Here is a 12,621-nt window from a genome sequence, read left to right as displayed (position 1 = left end):
TTTGCCTGATTGTTTCTATCACTCCCAGTTTTTGTTTGAAATTGTTTTGCAGTCAGTGCTCTCTCTAGGGGACAGTTCTGCTGACCCGGGGCAGTCCTGCTGTGACACTCCAACAGTTGTAACAACTCAGGAAATATCCTTCACAGAATGAAACAGCCTATTAATATCATTATTAAAACAAACAGAAGATCAAGGCAAAACCAAAAAGCTGCTTTCATTCCTTTACCATTTTTAAAGATTGGGGTTAAAATTTTTTTGATCTTTCCACTTAACAAAAACCAGAAATATTAACACTGAACTGCTCCTGTAGCACTGTCTCTCTTCCTTGATTATTTTAGGATGAGTATCTCATAGTTTCTGCCTTCTGGCACTCCCAGGGAACAATTCCTTCCTAATATCCCATCCATCCCTGCCCTCTGGCAGTGGGAGCCATTCCCTGTGTCCTGTCCCTCCATCCCTTGTCCCCAGTCCCTCTCCAGCTCTCCTGGAGCCCCTTTGGACTCTGAGCTCTCCCTGGAGCCTTCTCCTCTCCAGGGGAGCACCCCCAGCTCTCCCAGCCTGGCTCCAGAGCAGAGGGGCTCCAGCCCCCCATGGCCTCCTCTGGACTCATTCCAACAGATCCACACCTTTCTTGTGTTGGGAAGACAGAATTCCCCCTGCTTGCCCTCTACAAGGCTCTGGATCTCAGATTTTCCAGGTGAATGTGGGAAAGATTTTCTCCTTTCATCCAGAAACAAGGCAGACAGTTGCTGGAAACACCTTTCCAACAAAACAAATTTCTCATGGATGTTTCAGTGGTGATCATCCTCCACTTGAAAATGTTGGAAAACTCAGCGGTGCCATCAGAGTGTCTTTGTTGTCACTGCAGCTTTTAGGGGATAGGTCTGTGCTGCAAATTAGGAAGTCTGAGCAGTTTGGGTACTCTTGGAACTTGTTCTGGCTGCCCTGGAGAACTTCACAACCAAATTGACCCTGTCCAAAAACTTTTGGGATTGTTGAAACATGCACAGAATTAATACCCTTGTCTGCTCAGTCTTGGCAATGTCATAATTGTCCCAAATAGTTTTGGTTTCATCTTCATCACTTTTAGAAAACTGTTTGCTCTGGGCAGAGTTGTAACCCCTGGTGGGATTTGAGGAGCAGAAGGAATGGAACATCCATGTCCATGCAGGAATTTCTTCAGAGATTCTTCAAGCAGAACACACTTGAGTCCAGTCTTTGTTTATTGGGTGCAGCATTTTCTGTGTCTCATTTTGTTTGTTTTTGGGATTTTGTTTGGTTTTTTTTTGTTTGTTTTGTTTGTTTTTGGTTGTTTGGTTTTGGTTTTGGTTTTTTTTTTTTTTTTTTTTTGTCTGTAACCATGAATCCCCCAAATGTTCTGCTGTCCCTCAGTCCCAGGTTTGTTCTTCCTCAAGTGTTCATTTTGTGTTTTCCTTTGTAGGTCCCACCAGGTGCCTTCCCTGTAGGTATTGGGTGTTTTGTGTGCCAAACACCTTTTTTGGGTTTAATTGTGTGATTTCTTCCTTCCTTTCCTCCCTCATTTCTCCCTGCCCTGATGGTGTTTGAGGCTGGGACTGTCCCTTGGTTTGTGAAGCCTGCAAAGAGCCATTTAAACACATTGGACCCAATTTAGGGCATAAAGTCATGCACTGTGGTTGATTAATGTTCATTAAATTATTCCAAGTCTTCAAAGACATCCTGATTATCACAAAAATGCTTTTTTAAAATTTGAAAGTACCTCAGGTTTGAGCTGTGTGTTTGAAATGCTCCTTGCAGGTTGCATGTGAATTTTTTTGTGTGGGTTGTGATCATTTTCTACTTAAAATTCCACGTTAAACAATTTATCAGAGACCAGCCTTGTCTCCATGACCCAATAATGTCACCAGAAATCACCATGCTGAAATCCACACCCCTAAATAAAATTATTTTATAAAATAATTATTGAAAATTTTGTTGGCAGTGTAGCTGGAGTTGTTCTCTCTCCCATGAAATGTTCAGTTAAGCCAAGCTGACTGTTCAGGCAGCATAAAATGGGATAATAATGTCCAAGATCCCTGACAATAATGTCAAATATCCCTGGTAATAATGTCCAAGCATAACAATGCTTGGAAAAGGACAAAGCCCTTTTCCAGATGAAGAGAATAAATTGCTCTGTGGCACTGACATGCCTGGGAGGCGGTAAAATAGGCATTGATTGCTGTAAAGGCAATTACCTTCCATGTTAGGAGAATATTTCTAAGACAAGGATAGCAAAGGAATAGGACACATTACTTACTCCAGGAGTGTTTGGGATCTCCATCACTGTTTTTTCTCAGGAATAAATCAGGAAAAAAGTGCTGTTTATTAGTGTTCAAAAGGACATGGAAGCAAGAACTGCAACACTAACTAGGGTTTTGTAAATTAAATTCTTAATGGATGTTATAATGTCTATAAAGTGAGCAATTATGGGCAATTACGTTACCTAAGTTTTCCTGGAATTAAGAGGTTGCTGTTTGCATTGCTGGCTGTAAAATGGATTTTCATTTTCCTGGGAGCTGCAGTTGCAGCTTTGGGCACTGAGGAACCACTGGTGTGGAACACTTGGATACTTTTTCCCATGGCTTCCCGGAATGTTTTCTCATTTAAATTGTGGAATATTTGCATTTTGGGGGTTTTATTTGGGCTCGTTTAAAGCAGTTTCTATCTGTCGTGGTGCCACCTGGTGCAGGTCAGGGTTGGGGACCTCTCCTGTGCTCCCAAGGGTTTTAATCCTCCAGGAATGGCACTAATGGAGTGACTCTTCTACAAGAGCTTTGGATTCAGAAAGAGTTCAGAGAAGTAATGCTCCTTTGGGGATTTTTTGCTGAATTCAGCTTTTCTGCTCTTGGGATTGTTTCTGGAATTCAGCTAGCTCTCCCTACGGGCCTCCTCTGTAGGAATGGGATTTGTGGAATGACCTTGGGAAGCAGCTGGTAAAATCCTGGATTTTCTGTCATTACTTGTACCACGCCTCTAGTTCCTCACCTCCGCATTCCTGGGGCAGTTTAAAGCAGTTTTTATAGACCTTGTCTCCCGGCCTCTTGCATTTTCCTGGAATTTGTATTCCCCTACCAACAGAAATAAACTCTGTACCTCATGAATGAGAGCAGCAGGAAGTCAGGTTAAATTAACCAGAGTATGGACAAGGGCACAGAAAGTTGTTGGAATACTGTGGGCAACAAAAAGAAATGTAGTTTGTTTGAAAATTTAACTCATGTAGAGCCTGATCAGTTAAATAACTCAAAAACACCTCGAAAGAGGTGGAAATCAGGAGTGACCCAAGTCCTCAAGAAGCCATGAGTAAAGTTACAAGGCTTTTTACCTTAAAATGTTACTTTTCAGTTCATTTATTATGTTTTCCCCAAAAAAGCTGAGAGGTTGCTAATTCTGCATCAATACATTTGGATTCTTTCTGGGACCTAAAAAGACCCCCTGAGCTGCCTCTATTTCCTGAAATACTTCACCACGTGTCATTCTCTTTGTTCAGTGCACCACCCCAGCTGTTTTATTGCTCTGTTGATTAATCAAGTTCAACTTCTTTGGGTTTTAATATGAAGATAAATGCTTGATTCCGGTTTCTTATATTAAGTTGTGTCTGGCTTTAAAAGTACTGGTTTATGGGGGAAAAAAGGCACTTATTTAAAACCACTACAGGTACTTGTTTGCAATTGGATTTTCTTACTCTAGTGGTTTTTATATACATATTTCATCAAAAAGATTAGATTTTTGGGCCAGCAATGAGAATTTTTCCTTTTTTTTACAGTTTTTTAGATTTTTAGTCACAGCATTTGTGCTTATTTAGGTTTCAACATAAACAAGCATTTGCAGCGAGTTGGAGACTGAATTGGCGATTTAATATCCCTCTGAATTTATAATAAAATGCTCTTTTTTCCCTTGATATTGTTGAAAGACCAAGGATCCACAGCTCCATCTCTTCCTGAACGACTACACCACGTTTTTCACTGTGACTCAGAGTGGCATCACCCGCTACCTCACCCTGCTGCAGCCTGTGGACAGGGAGGTCCAGCAGCTCTACACCTTCTCTGTAAGTTAAAAGAATACAACTCTGTCACATGTAAAAACTATTTATCTCCAAGTTTCATAGCAAAATTGAAAGGTCTGCTCATTATAGTGGCCACGGTGGCAAGGGTGTAAATTTCCATCAGACATCAGCACCGTGTTGTTTATTTTTTTGCAAATGGAAAAATGATGATTCCTGACACAAAAATCTCGCTCAGACGTAAAACAACAAAGACACAGATTAATGAAAGGAGAATACAAGAAAACAAGGCATAATTTCTGTGTCTCTGACAGGTGTCCAGAGGTTTAGGTTGGATATTAGGAAAAATATTCTTCACTGAAAGGGTTGTCCAGCCCTGGCACAGCTGCCCAGGGCAGTGGTGGAGGCACCATCCCTGGAGGGATTTAACAGATGTGAGCACAGAGCACTTGGGGACTTGGGGCAGTGATGGCCTTGGCACTGCTGGGGTAATGGTTGGACTCAGTCTTGGAGATCTTTCCCAACTAAAAGGAATTAATGATTCTATGCTGATCAACTCAAGGATTTTCTTTATAATATAACTGATACAAAACATTATATTACAATAATTATATTATATATGCTATAATGCACTATTTATTATTAACAACATATTTATATTAATAATATAATTTTAATTAATTAATATTAATAGATAATATTTATTGTTTCTTACTAATATTGTATTAATAAGAAATACAGTACAGTATTAAAAATATAATTTTCTGCAAAATGAACTCTGCATCCATAGAGCTACAAGTAAATAAAGTCTTCTGCCTTCTGCTTTGTTAACAAAATACTACCATGCCTTAAGGATGTTGTCTGGGCTTTTGCCCCCACGAAAATGTAATTGCCTTATCCAATCAGCACAATGTCTCAGTACTTTGCTTATCAGCTGCCCAGAAGAGGGAGAGCAGTGAAGGATGAGTTGGTTGAGAGCAGCATTTTAGATTCTCCTGCCAGCACCTTCTCCATGGCCCCAGAATTGGTGCCTGATCCTCATCCCACTGCAGCATCTGAGCCATCTTTTTTATTCCTGGTCTTGTTTTTCTCATTGCCTTTTCCTCCTCATCCCCAGAGCCAGGAACATGAGCCTTAACTTGGGCTTTTTGCTTTATTTTTGTCCCAAATAAATTTAAAAAAAAATAGGCTGACAGAAATCACAACCAGAAGTATTAAAAAAAAAAAAAAAAAGAGGGGAAAAAAAGCTTAAATGGATTTAGTATTCCCTCAGGTTGTGGGTGAACCCCTAACAATCCTACAGCAATTTGGAAATGGGCTGTGGGAAAACCCAGTTCTTTTCCAGGGGTTCCCACTCTGTGCCTCCCTATTTTCTGTCCATTTTAATTGGAAAGGAGAGCACAGATTTCCTCTGTGGAATGAGAAGAGCCTCCAGCTCTGTAATTCCGACTTTAAAATGTTGTCTGGGAGGTCTGATGCCTTGAGAAGGCTGCCCTAGAACAGAGCCAGACAGAATTAGAGAATAAAGCAGGGATTTATTAAAAGGATCTCCTCAATGGATCCACCTTGGGCAGCACAAGAGCCCAGCCAGGGCTGCACCCAAGATGAACCAAAATGGTCACAAAATGCACGAGAGCTCACGGGGGCTCTCACTGGGATCAGTTCTGCTCCATTGGCACCTTGGAGTTCATTGTCCAATTCCAGCTTTAGCCCAGGCAGTCCCATCCTGCTTGTTTTTCTCTCTTCAGCCCATGTTGTTTGTGCTCTTGGGCCTGAGATTTGGATCATTTGTCCTTGGTCCCTGCTAGGGAAGGAATTGTTTTGTCTCCCTGCTCTGTGAAGAGAGCTCACCATCCCTTAATGTGAGGCCCAGACCCGCACACTAAGACAGCACAGAATCTGAAAAATATAAAAGCTAAAACCTGAGCCATCAGGTTTAACGGAGCTCCTGGGTGTGGTGATACCCAGGTGAGACTCCATGAACTCAACATCTCCAATCCCAACCCCATCCTTGGAAAATTACCAGTTATTTTCTCTCACTTCTACATTGGAAAGGTGTGGAAGTGTTTGCTTTGCTAATGCACATGCAGGCTCAAGCTCTGCTGAATCCTCCTGTAACTGTAAATGCAGAGAGAAACAAAATGCTGATTTTGGGTTGTCAGCCTATATTTTCTTCTGTTGGGATTGGTTTTCTCTTGGAATTGTACATAGAACCATTAAAATACTTTCTTGTCTTGCTTTTTTTTTTATCCCTTGGAAGATGACAGCTTCTGATGGAGTCCAGGAGAGTGTCCCAGTCACTGTCAACATCCTGGTGATCGATGCAAATGATAATTCCCCAACCTTCTCCAACATTTCCTACAGTGTCAAGATCTATACGGATATGAAGCCTGGGGAAGGTGTCATAAAGGTAATTTCAGGGCTTTTATTACCTTTGTTAACTCGCTTTTTGTTAGCAGTTCATGGCCTTGTTCATCTCAATTGGAAATGCATTGAAACCAGCTGGAAATGAAGTTTGTCTGTCTGCAACCAATTCAATAATTAAATATCTATTCAAAATAGTTAATACTAAATATCAGGCCTGTTCTAGCTGTACAGCTGCAGCTCAGCAGCTTTCTCTGAGGTTCTACAAAAAAATTTCAGCTGAAAAATCTCAAAAGAAAAAGAAAATTCTCATTTACTGGTGGGACATTGAGACAAAACATTTTGGGAGAAAGAGGTAAGCAGTGGAGTAGGACATAACAGAGAGTGTTTTCCCATGCCAGAAAACCTGCTGGTTTTTGCAAGCTTGTTTGTAGAGCAAATGAGCAATGAAAAATGGGTTGAACACAGGCCCAGAGAAAGCAGTTTCAATTAGATTTCACCAGCACTGATTTATGTTTTAGTGCAGGACTGGAGGTGAATCCTGGTGACACTGACATTAAAGGAAAAAGCCTCTTTTTGTGTAATTCCTCCAAGATCTCAGCCCTGCTCTGAGTGCTGACAGTGCAGATGGATGAGAAGACAAGATGCCATTGGTGGCTTTCCAGAGTGGTTGAAGGCAGTGGGAACACTGGGAAAAGAAAATTAATCAGCTGACTTAAGTATAAAATGCCATTTTCTGAACTGTAATCAGGAATTCATTTCAGTGTAGCAGTGCTGAGGAGATGGTTCAGAAAATGGCATTTTCTGTCCCTCCTGTCCCTCTTGAGCTGTACTTGTGCCTTTGCATCTTTGGCTCTTCCTTTGTGTTGTTTTGTCCCCTCATCAATTTAGGCCACGAGTGTTCCCATCAGGGACAGCCACAGCGTCATTTCCAGCAAGATTTGAGGGACAGAGAAAAAATTGAAGCTTAGTTAAATTCCTTAAAATGCTGCACAAGGCTGAGTGGAAACACGACAGCAAATACTGTTGTCCTGAAGGAGCCAGGGAGCACGAGGCAGAAAATGTTGCTAAATGAGATTTCTGCTGGGGAAAAAAAAATGCTTTCTACTCAAAGTTGGCCTTGAGGATGCTCTGAGCTGCCTGAGGTGTGTTAATGATAGCTGGGATGAAGCAGAGGAGCTCCTGGGCCTGTCTGAAGCTGCTGAAGTGTTTCTGTGCTCAGAGAGAAGGTGCTGCTCTCCAGCTCCTCAGACACATCCTGGTGTTGCAGCTGCAAACATATTCCAAGCCTGGAGGCTCTCAAAGAACAGGAGGACATGTTTCTTAGGAAAACTGAACCAGAACAGGTTATTTGGGAAAGGAATAATGGAGAAGTTGGGCCTTTAGTTTGCCTCTGCTAAAAAAATTAAATTAAAGAGTGAGGTTTTCCCACATCCATGCTTCTGACTGTACAGTCAGTACATGGCTACTTGCAGGTTTTCTGAGTTTATAATCTGGTCAGAGGGAGGAGGTAAAAAAATCTGGCTGGTTTGGGAGAAGAGTTGTTTTTCAACACATTTCAACCCACATTACCAGATGAGTTTCTCAATTACCCACTTAAAAAAAGAAAAGCAAAGGGTGAGGTCTTAGGATTTCATAGAGGGCCCATCACAGGAAGGATTTGGAGCTGCTGGAGAGAGCCCAGGGGAGGCACCAGGATGGGCAGAGGGATGGAGCAGCTCTGCTGGGAGGAAAGGCTGCACAGCTGGGATTGTTCACCTGGAGAGGAAAAGCTCTGGGGTGACCAAATTGTGGCCTCACAGGGCCTGAAGGAGCTGCAGGAAACATGGAGAGGGACTCTGCACAAGGGGGGATGGCTTTTCAGTGCCAGAGAGCAGGGATGGATGGGATATTGGGAAGGAATGGTTCCCTGGCAGGGTGGGCAGGCCCTGGCACAGGGTGCCCAGAGCAGCTGTGGCTGCCCCTGGATCCCTGGCAGTGCCCAAGGCCAGGCTGGACAGGGCTTGGAGCAGCCTGGGACAGTGGAAGGTGTCCCTGCCATGGCAGGGGTGGGGTTGGATGAGCTTTGAGGTCCCTTCCAATCCAAACCATTCCATGATTCCCTAATCATTATTTTGGGCAGCTGCACTCTTTGGGAGGTTGCTCAATCTGTAGCTATAAAATACCTATAAATATATATGTGTACTTCATATATGTAAAGGCTTTAGAAAGACAGTCTCAAAGGCCAAACTGAAGTTTCTTTCCCATTTTTTTGAACCCTGAGACAGTGATTTCCAGGGGTACTCATCTTCTTGTCTCCATGAAGAGCAAAGTCACCTTTTAATCCACTCTCCCTCCTGGGGTCAGCATCCTTTGGGATCCTCTGCTGGGAGAGGATGCTCATCTCTGACAGTTCCCAGAGGAAAATCAGTTCATAAAACCACTTTGTCTGATCAGAGAAAAGCAGGTTAGAAAAAGAACACTGACCTCCACATGTCTTAACAGTCTCATAACTATCTATAATAATCGGACTGATTTTCAGTCACTTGGCTTTTATTATCCTTAGGGTACTATTCTTACATTTCTTATATTTTTTTCCAGAGTGCAGTTGCAGGAAAATGTACAAATAAAATGGACAAATAACCCCAGTATATGCTTTCCTGCTGCCTCATTTTGTGGGACATTGTTTTGATTTTACTCCTGAAAAAAGCCCCAAAACACAATATCTTTTAATTTATTTGTGTTTTCTGTCTTGTGCACTCTTAAAAAATAAAGGAAATTTTAAAATTCTTAGGTTCTGCTTGAAAATTATCACCAATAGCAGGCAAATATATTCATTACAATCTGAATTCAATTTTCCCCCCATTTTTTTCTTTCTGCCTGGATGATTAGAGCAAAGACTTTTCTTTCTTTCCCTGTCACCTTTCAGAGAAGTGACAAAACCAGGTTTTATTTTTGTTTCAGTTCCCTCCTCTCAGTACTTGTGAAATTTTTCCAGAGCTTTGCTGAGGAGAGTTAAGTTTAAATGTCTGTGTATTTTGCTCCTTTCAGCCTGAAAATTTATCATTTTTCCTTCTCCTTTCATAGGTATTTTATTGTGCTCCTTGAGAGTTTCTCAGTTAAAAAATCTGTACTTTAAAAGTGTTAAATGTGGTAAATAATAACTGTCACTAGAATGATTATTAACAGTAAACCTAGTAAAGTACTTAATTCCATCTTTTTTATGTTATTATATATTTGCTGACAAGTTTTCCATTTTTTCACTGCTGTGACTCAGGTATTGAAATGAGTTACACACTGATGGGTGGAGTTTGTAGCAGCAATGCAACAAAATTTCATCTCAGTAATTTAAATCCACTGTTTTTCTGTCGACAGCTCTCATTTTTATATTCAGGATGCAGGGAATAGGGAATATTGAGGAGGAAAATGGGAGAGCTGGGAAGGGACAGAGGGTGAAAAAAAATATTATTCACCTAAATCTAGGCCCATGGTGAGAGTTTCTGTATTTTGTCTTTACAGGAAACTTGTGGACTGCTTTTAAATGTAATTCATGGAATGGTTTGGGTGGGAAGGGACCTTAAAGCCCATACAGTGCCACCCCTGCCATGGGCAGTTTAGTGGAAATCTTAAGATCATGGAATATCCACAGCTGGAAGGGACCCACAGAGGTCATGGATCCATCTTGGCCCACGAGGAGATTTTTTTTCTGTTTTGTCTTTACAGGAAAACTTGTGGACTGGCCTGAAATGTTCATGGAATTCCATTTACATTACAGGGAATCCAACCCCTGCCCTGCCCAGCCAATCCCACCCTGTGGATCCCTGGGAATGTTGTCCAAACGCTCCTTGGGGCTGTGACCTGTTCCATGCCTGACCAGTCCTGAATGTTTCCCTAAAACAATCCTCACAGAACTCATCTCCAAACCACACTTCATCTTTTATTTACATGTTTATTTGCAACCTTTTGCTTTCTGTCCATCAGGTAATTCATTTCCAGCTCCAAAGCAAACCTGATTAGCAGAGAGAGAAAACAAAACCAGGCTGTGTTTGCATTGCTCAGCCAAGGTCCCTGCAGACTCAAGGAAAAAAATAATGGATTGAGGCTTGATGAAATGTCTGAAGGAGATAATGAGAAAGTATTTTAACCTACTCAGAGATCATGATGTGTGGTTGATTCAAGTTCAGGAATATCTCTATAACAATCCTGAATTTTCCCGTCACACTGAATCTGGTGGAAGCTGCTGGGAATGTTGGTCACCACTTTATCTGTCAAAGGCCAGGTGACCACAAATGTTGCTCTGAGAAGGTTCCAAGTCAAACATTGAAACCCAGTTTCCTCCAGTAGTGAAGTGAGTCTGAGCAGGGTTTATATCATAACCAAGATGTGGCTTTGTAAGCTTAAGGCCATCCTTTTCCTTCCGACAGAACCATTCCTAAACTTCCTTTTCCTCCCAAGAAAACCACTCCTAAATCTTCTTTCCCTCCCAAGAAAACCACTCTTAAACCTCCTTTTTCCTTCCAAGAAAACCACTTCTAAATCTCCTTTCCCTCCCAAGAAAACCACTCTTAAGTATCCCTTTCCTCCCAAGAAAACCACTTCTTGCTGCAGCAGAATCCACACCAATTTTGCCAAACTTTTAGTACATTTAATGATGATGCAATGGAGCTGATCCTGCTGGAAGAAAATTTCTTGGCAGATAAATGAAACCTTGTTTTGTTCATCTCCCTTTACATTTTAGCCTGTTTCTAAATCTTGTTAACTATGGAGCTCTATCGTGCTGGGACAGCTGGAGATGGGATTTCTGGAATCATATATTATGGCAGCAGTTAAACTTTAATTCTGTTTAATCCCAGGTTTGATTCCTGGTTTTGCCCCCAAAATGTTTTTCAAATCTCTTTCCAAGTATTCTGTGTTTGTAGGTTTAATTAACCTTCTTCGTCTCTGTGCTTGTGTAGTCAATTAATTTTCCTTTTTCATGTCGTCACAGTAAAAACTGGCCTGGTTCCAAATCCTGCCATTAAATCCTCAGGACCCTGTATTTTGCATAAAGGCTTTATTTATACTTTTTTTGTGTGTGTGTTTCTGTTACTTTTGAAGTTCAATAGACAAGGTCTTTACAGCTCTGTCACTTGGGTGGATAATTATTCTCTGCAAGGTTAATTAGCACACCCAGGTATGTATAGAAGCTATAGAAAGAGTGATTAAATTGCAGTTTTCATATCACGGCTCCTTCAGAATTCTAAAAGAAATAAGAGAATGAGGTAGATTAAAAAAAAGAAACTCACACAAATATTTATTTATTTTTAAGTTTTTAAGAGGAGATGACCTCTGTTCCATGATTTTTGGGGAATTTCAAGCATTTATCCTATGCTCACTATACAATATGTTCCAAAATGCTATAGGAGATGAATTAAGATTTGTTTTTAAAACTATTGTGGGCTTAATTCTCAGTTTGGAGAATATTAATGACTTTCTAAATGAAATTTTATATTTCAATGAGCCTTTGTGCATAAAAGATTATCTTAGAAACCAGTTATATCCCTGAGTTTTTCCCTGGAAGTGTCCAAGGCCAAGCTGGATGGGCCTCTAAGCAGCCTGGTCTAGTGGACACTGCCCATGGAACTGGATGAGTTTTAAGATCCCTTCCAACCCAAACCATTCCATGAATTCACATCCTCCCCTTGGTGCTCAGTGTTGTGTGTGTGCAAATGGGATTAACTCAGATATTGCAGCTCTGGGGTTTATTCTTGTTTTAGTGGCAAGTTTTGGTTTCTGCTATTTTGAATCTTCAGACATCTTTGGGCAAAGGTGTTTTGATAGTTCCAGGTGGTGGTTTGGCAGTTATGGGTGGTGGTTTGGAATTGTAGGTGGTGGTTTGGCAGTTTTAGGTGTTTATTTGGCAGTTTTGAGTGGTGTTTTGGCAGTATTGGATGGTGGTTTGCAGTTGTATGTGGTGTTTTGGCACCTGTAGGTGTTTCTTCGGCAGTTCTGGGTGGTGGTTAGCAGCTTTAGGTGGTGATTTGGTAGCTTGGGATGCTGGTTTGGCAGTTGTAGGTGGTGATTTGGCAGTTTTGGGTGCTGGTTTGGCAGCCTTGGGTGGTGCTGTGGGAGGCTGTGAGCTGCTGAAGTTGATGTGATGCTACACGGACCCATAGATGATTTTTTATGCTAGCATGGCAGGGCCACCAGGGAGTTCCTGTCCCTGACTCCAGATGTCACAAGGTGACAAGAGGCACCCAGAGGCACAGGCTGAGGCTGCT

The 12,621-nt window shown here is 41.5% G+C and overlaps 1 protein-coding gene across 17 annotated transcripts in view; it reads left to right on the top strand.

Moving 5' to 3' along the window:
• The window catches only part of PCDH15 (protocadherin related 15), a 617,117-nt gene that overhangs the window by 473,607 nt on the left and 130,889 nt on the right, over positions 1-12,621 (top strand). For all 17 annotated transcript variants that reach the window (XM_072930869.1, XM_072930868.1, XM_072930871.1 and 14 more), the window contains 2 exons: positions 3,929-4,063; positions 6,279-6,428. In XM_072930869.1, coding sequence (XP_072786970.1) covers positions 3,929-4,063; positions 6,279-6,428 — 285 coding nt within the window. The remainder of the gene's footprint in view (positions 1-3,928; positions 4,064-6,278; positions 6,429-12,621) is intronic.

Source organism: Taeniopygia guttata, chromosome 6, assembly GCF_048771995.1.
Source record: "Taeniopygia guttata chromosome 6, bTaeGut7.mat, whole genome shotgun sequence".
NCBI lineage: Eukaryota > Metazoa > Chordata > Aves > Passeriformes > Estrildidae > Taeniopygia > Taeniopygia guttata.
This window is presented reverse-complemented; position numbering and strand designations above follow the sequence as displayed.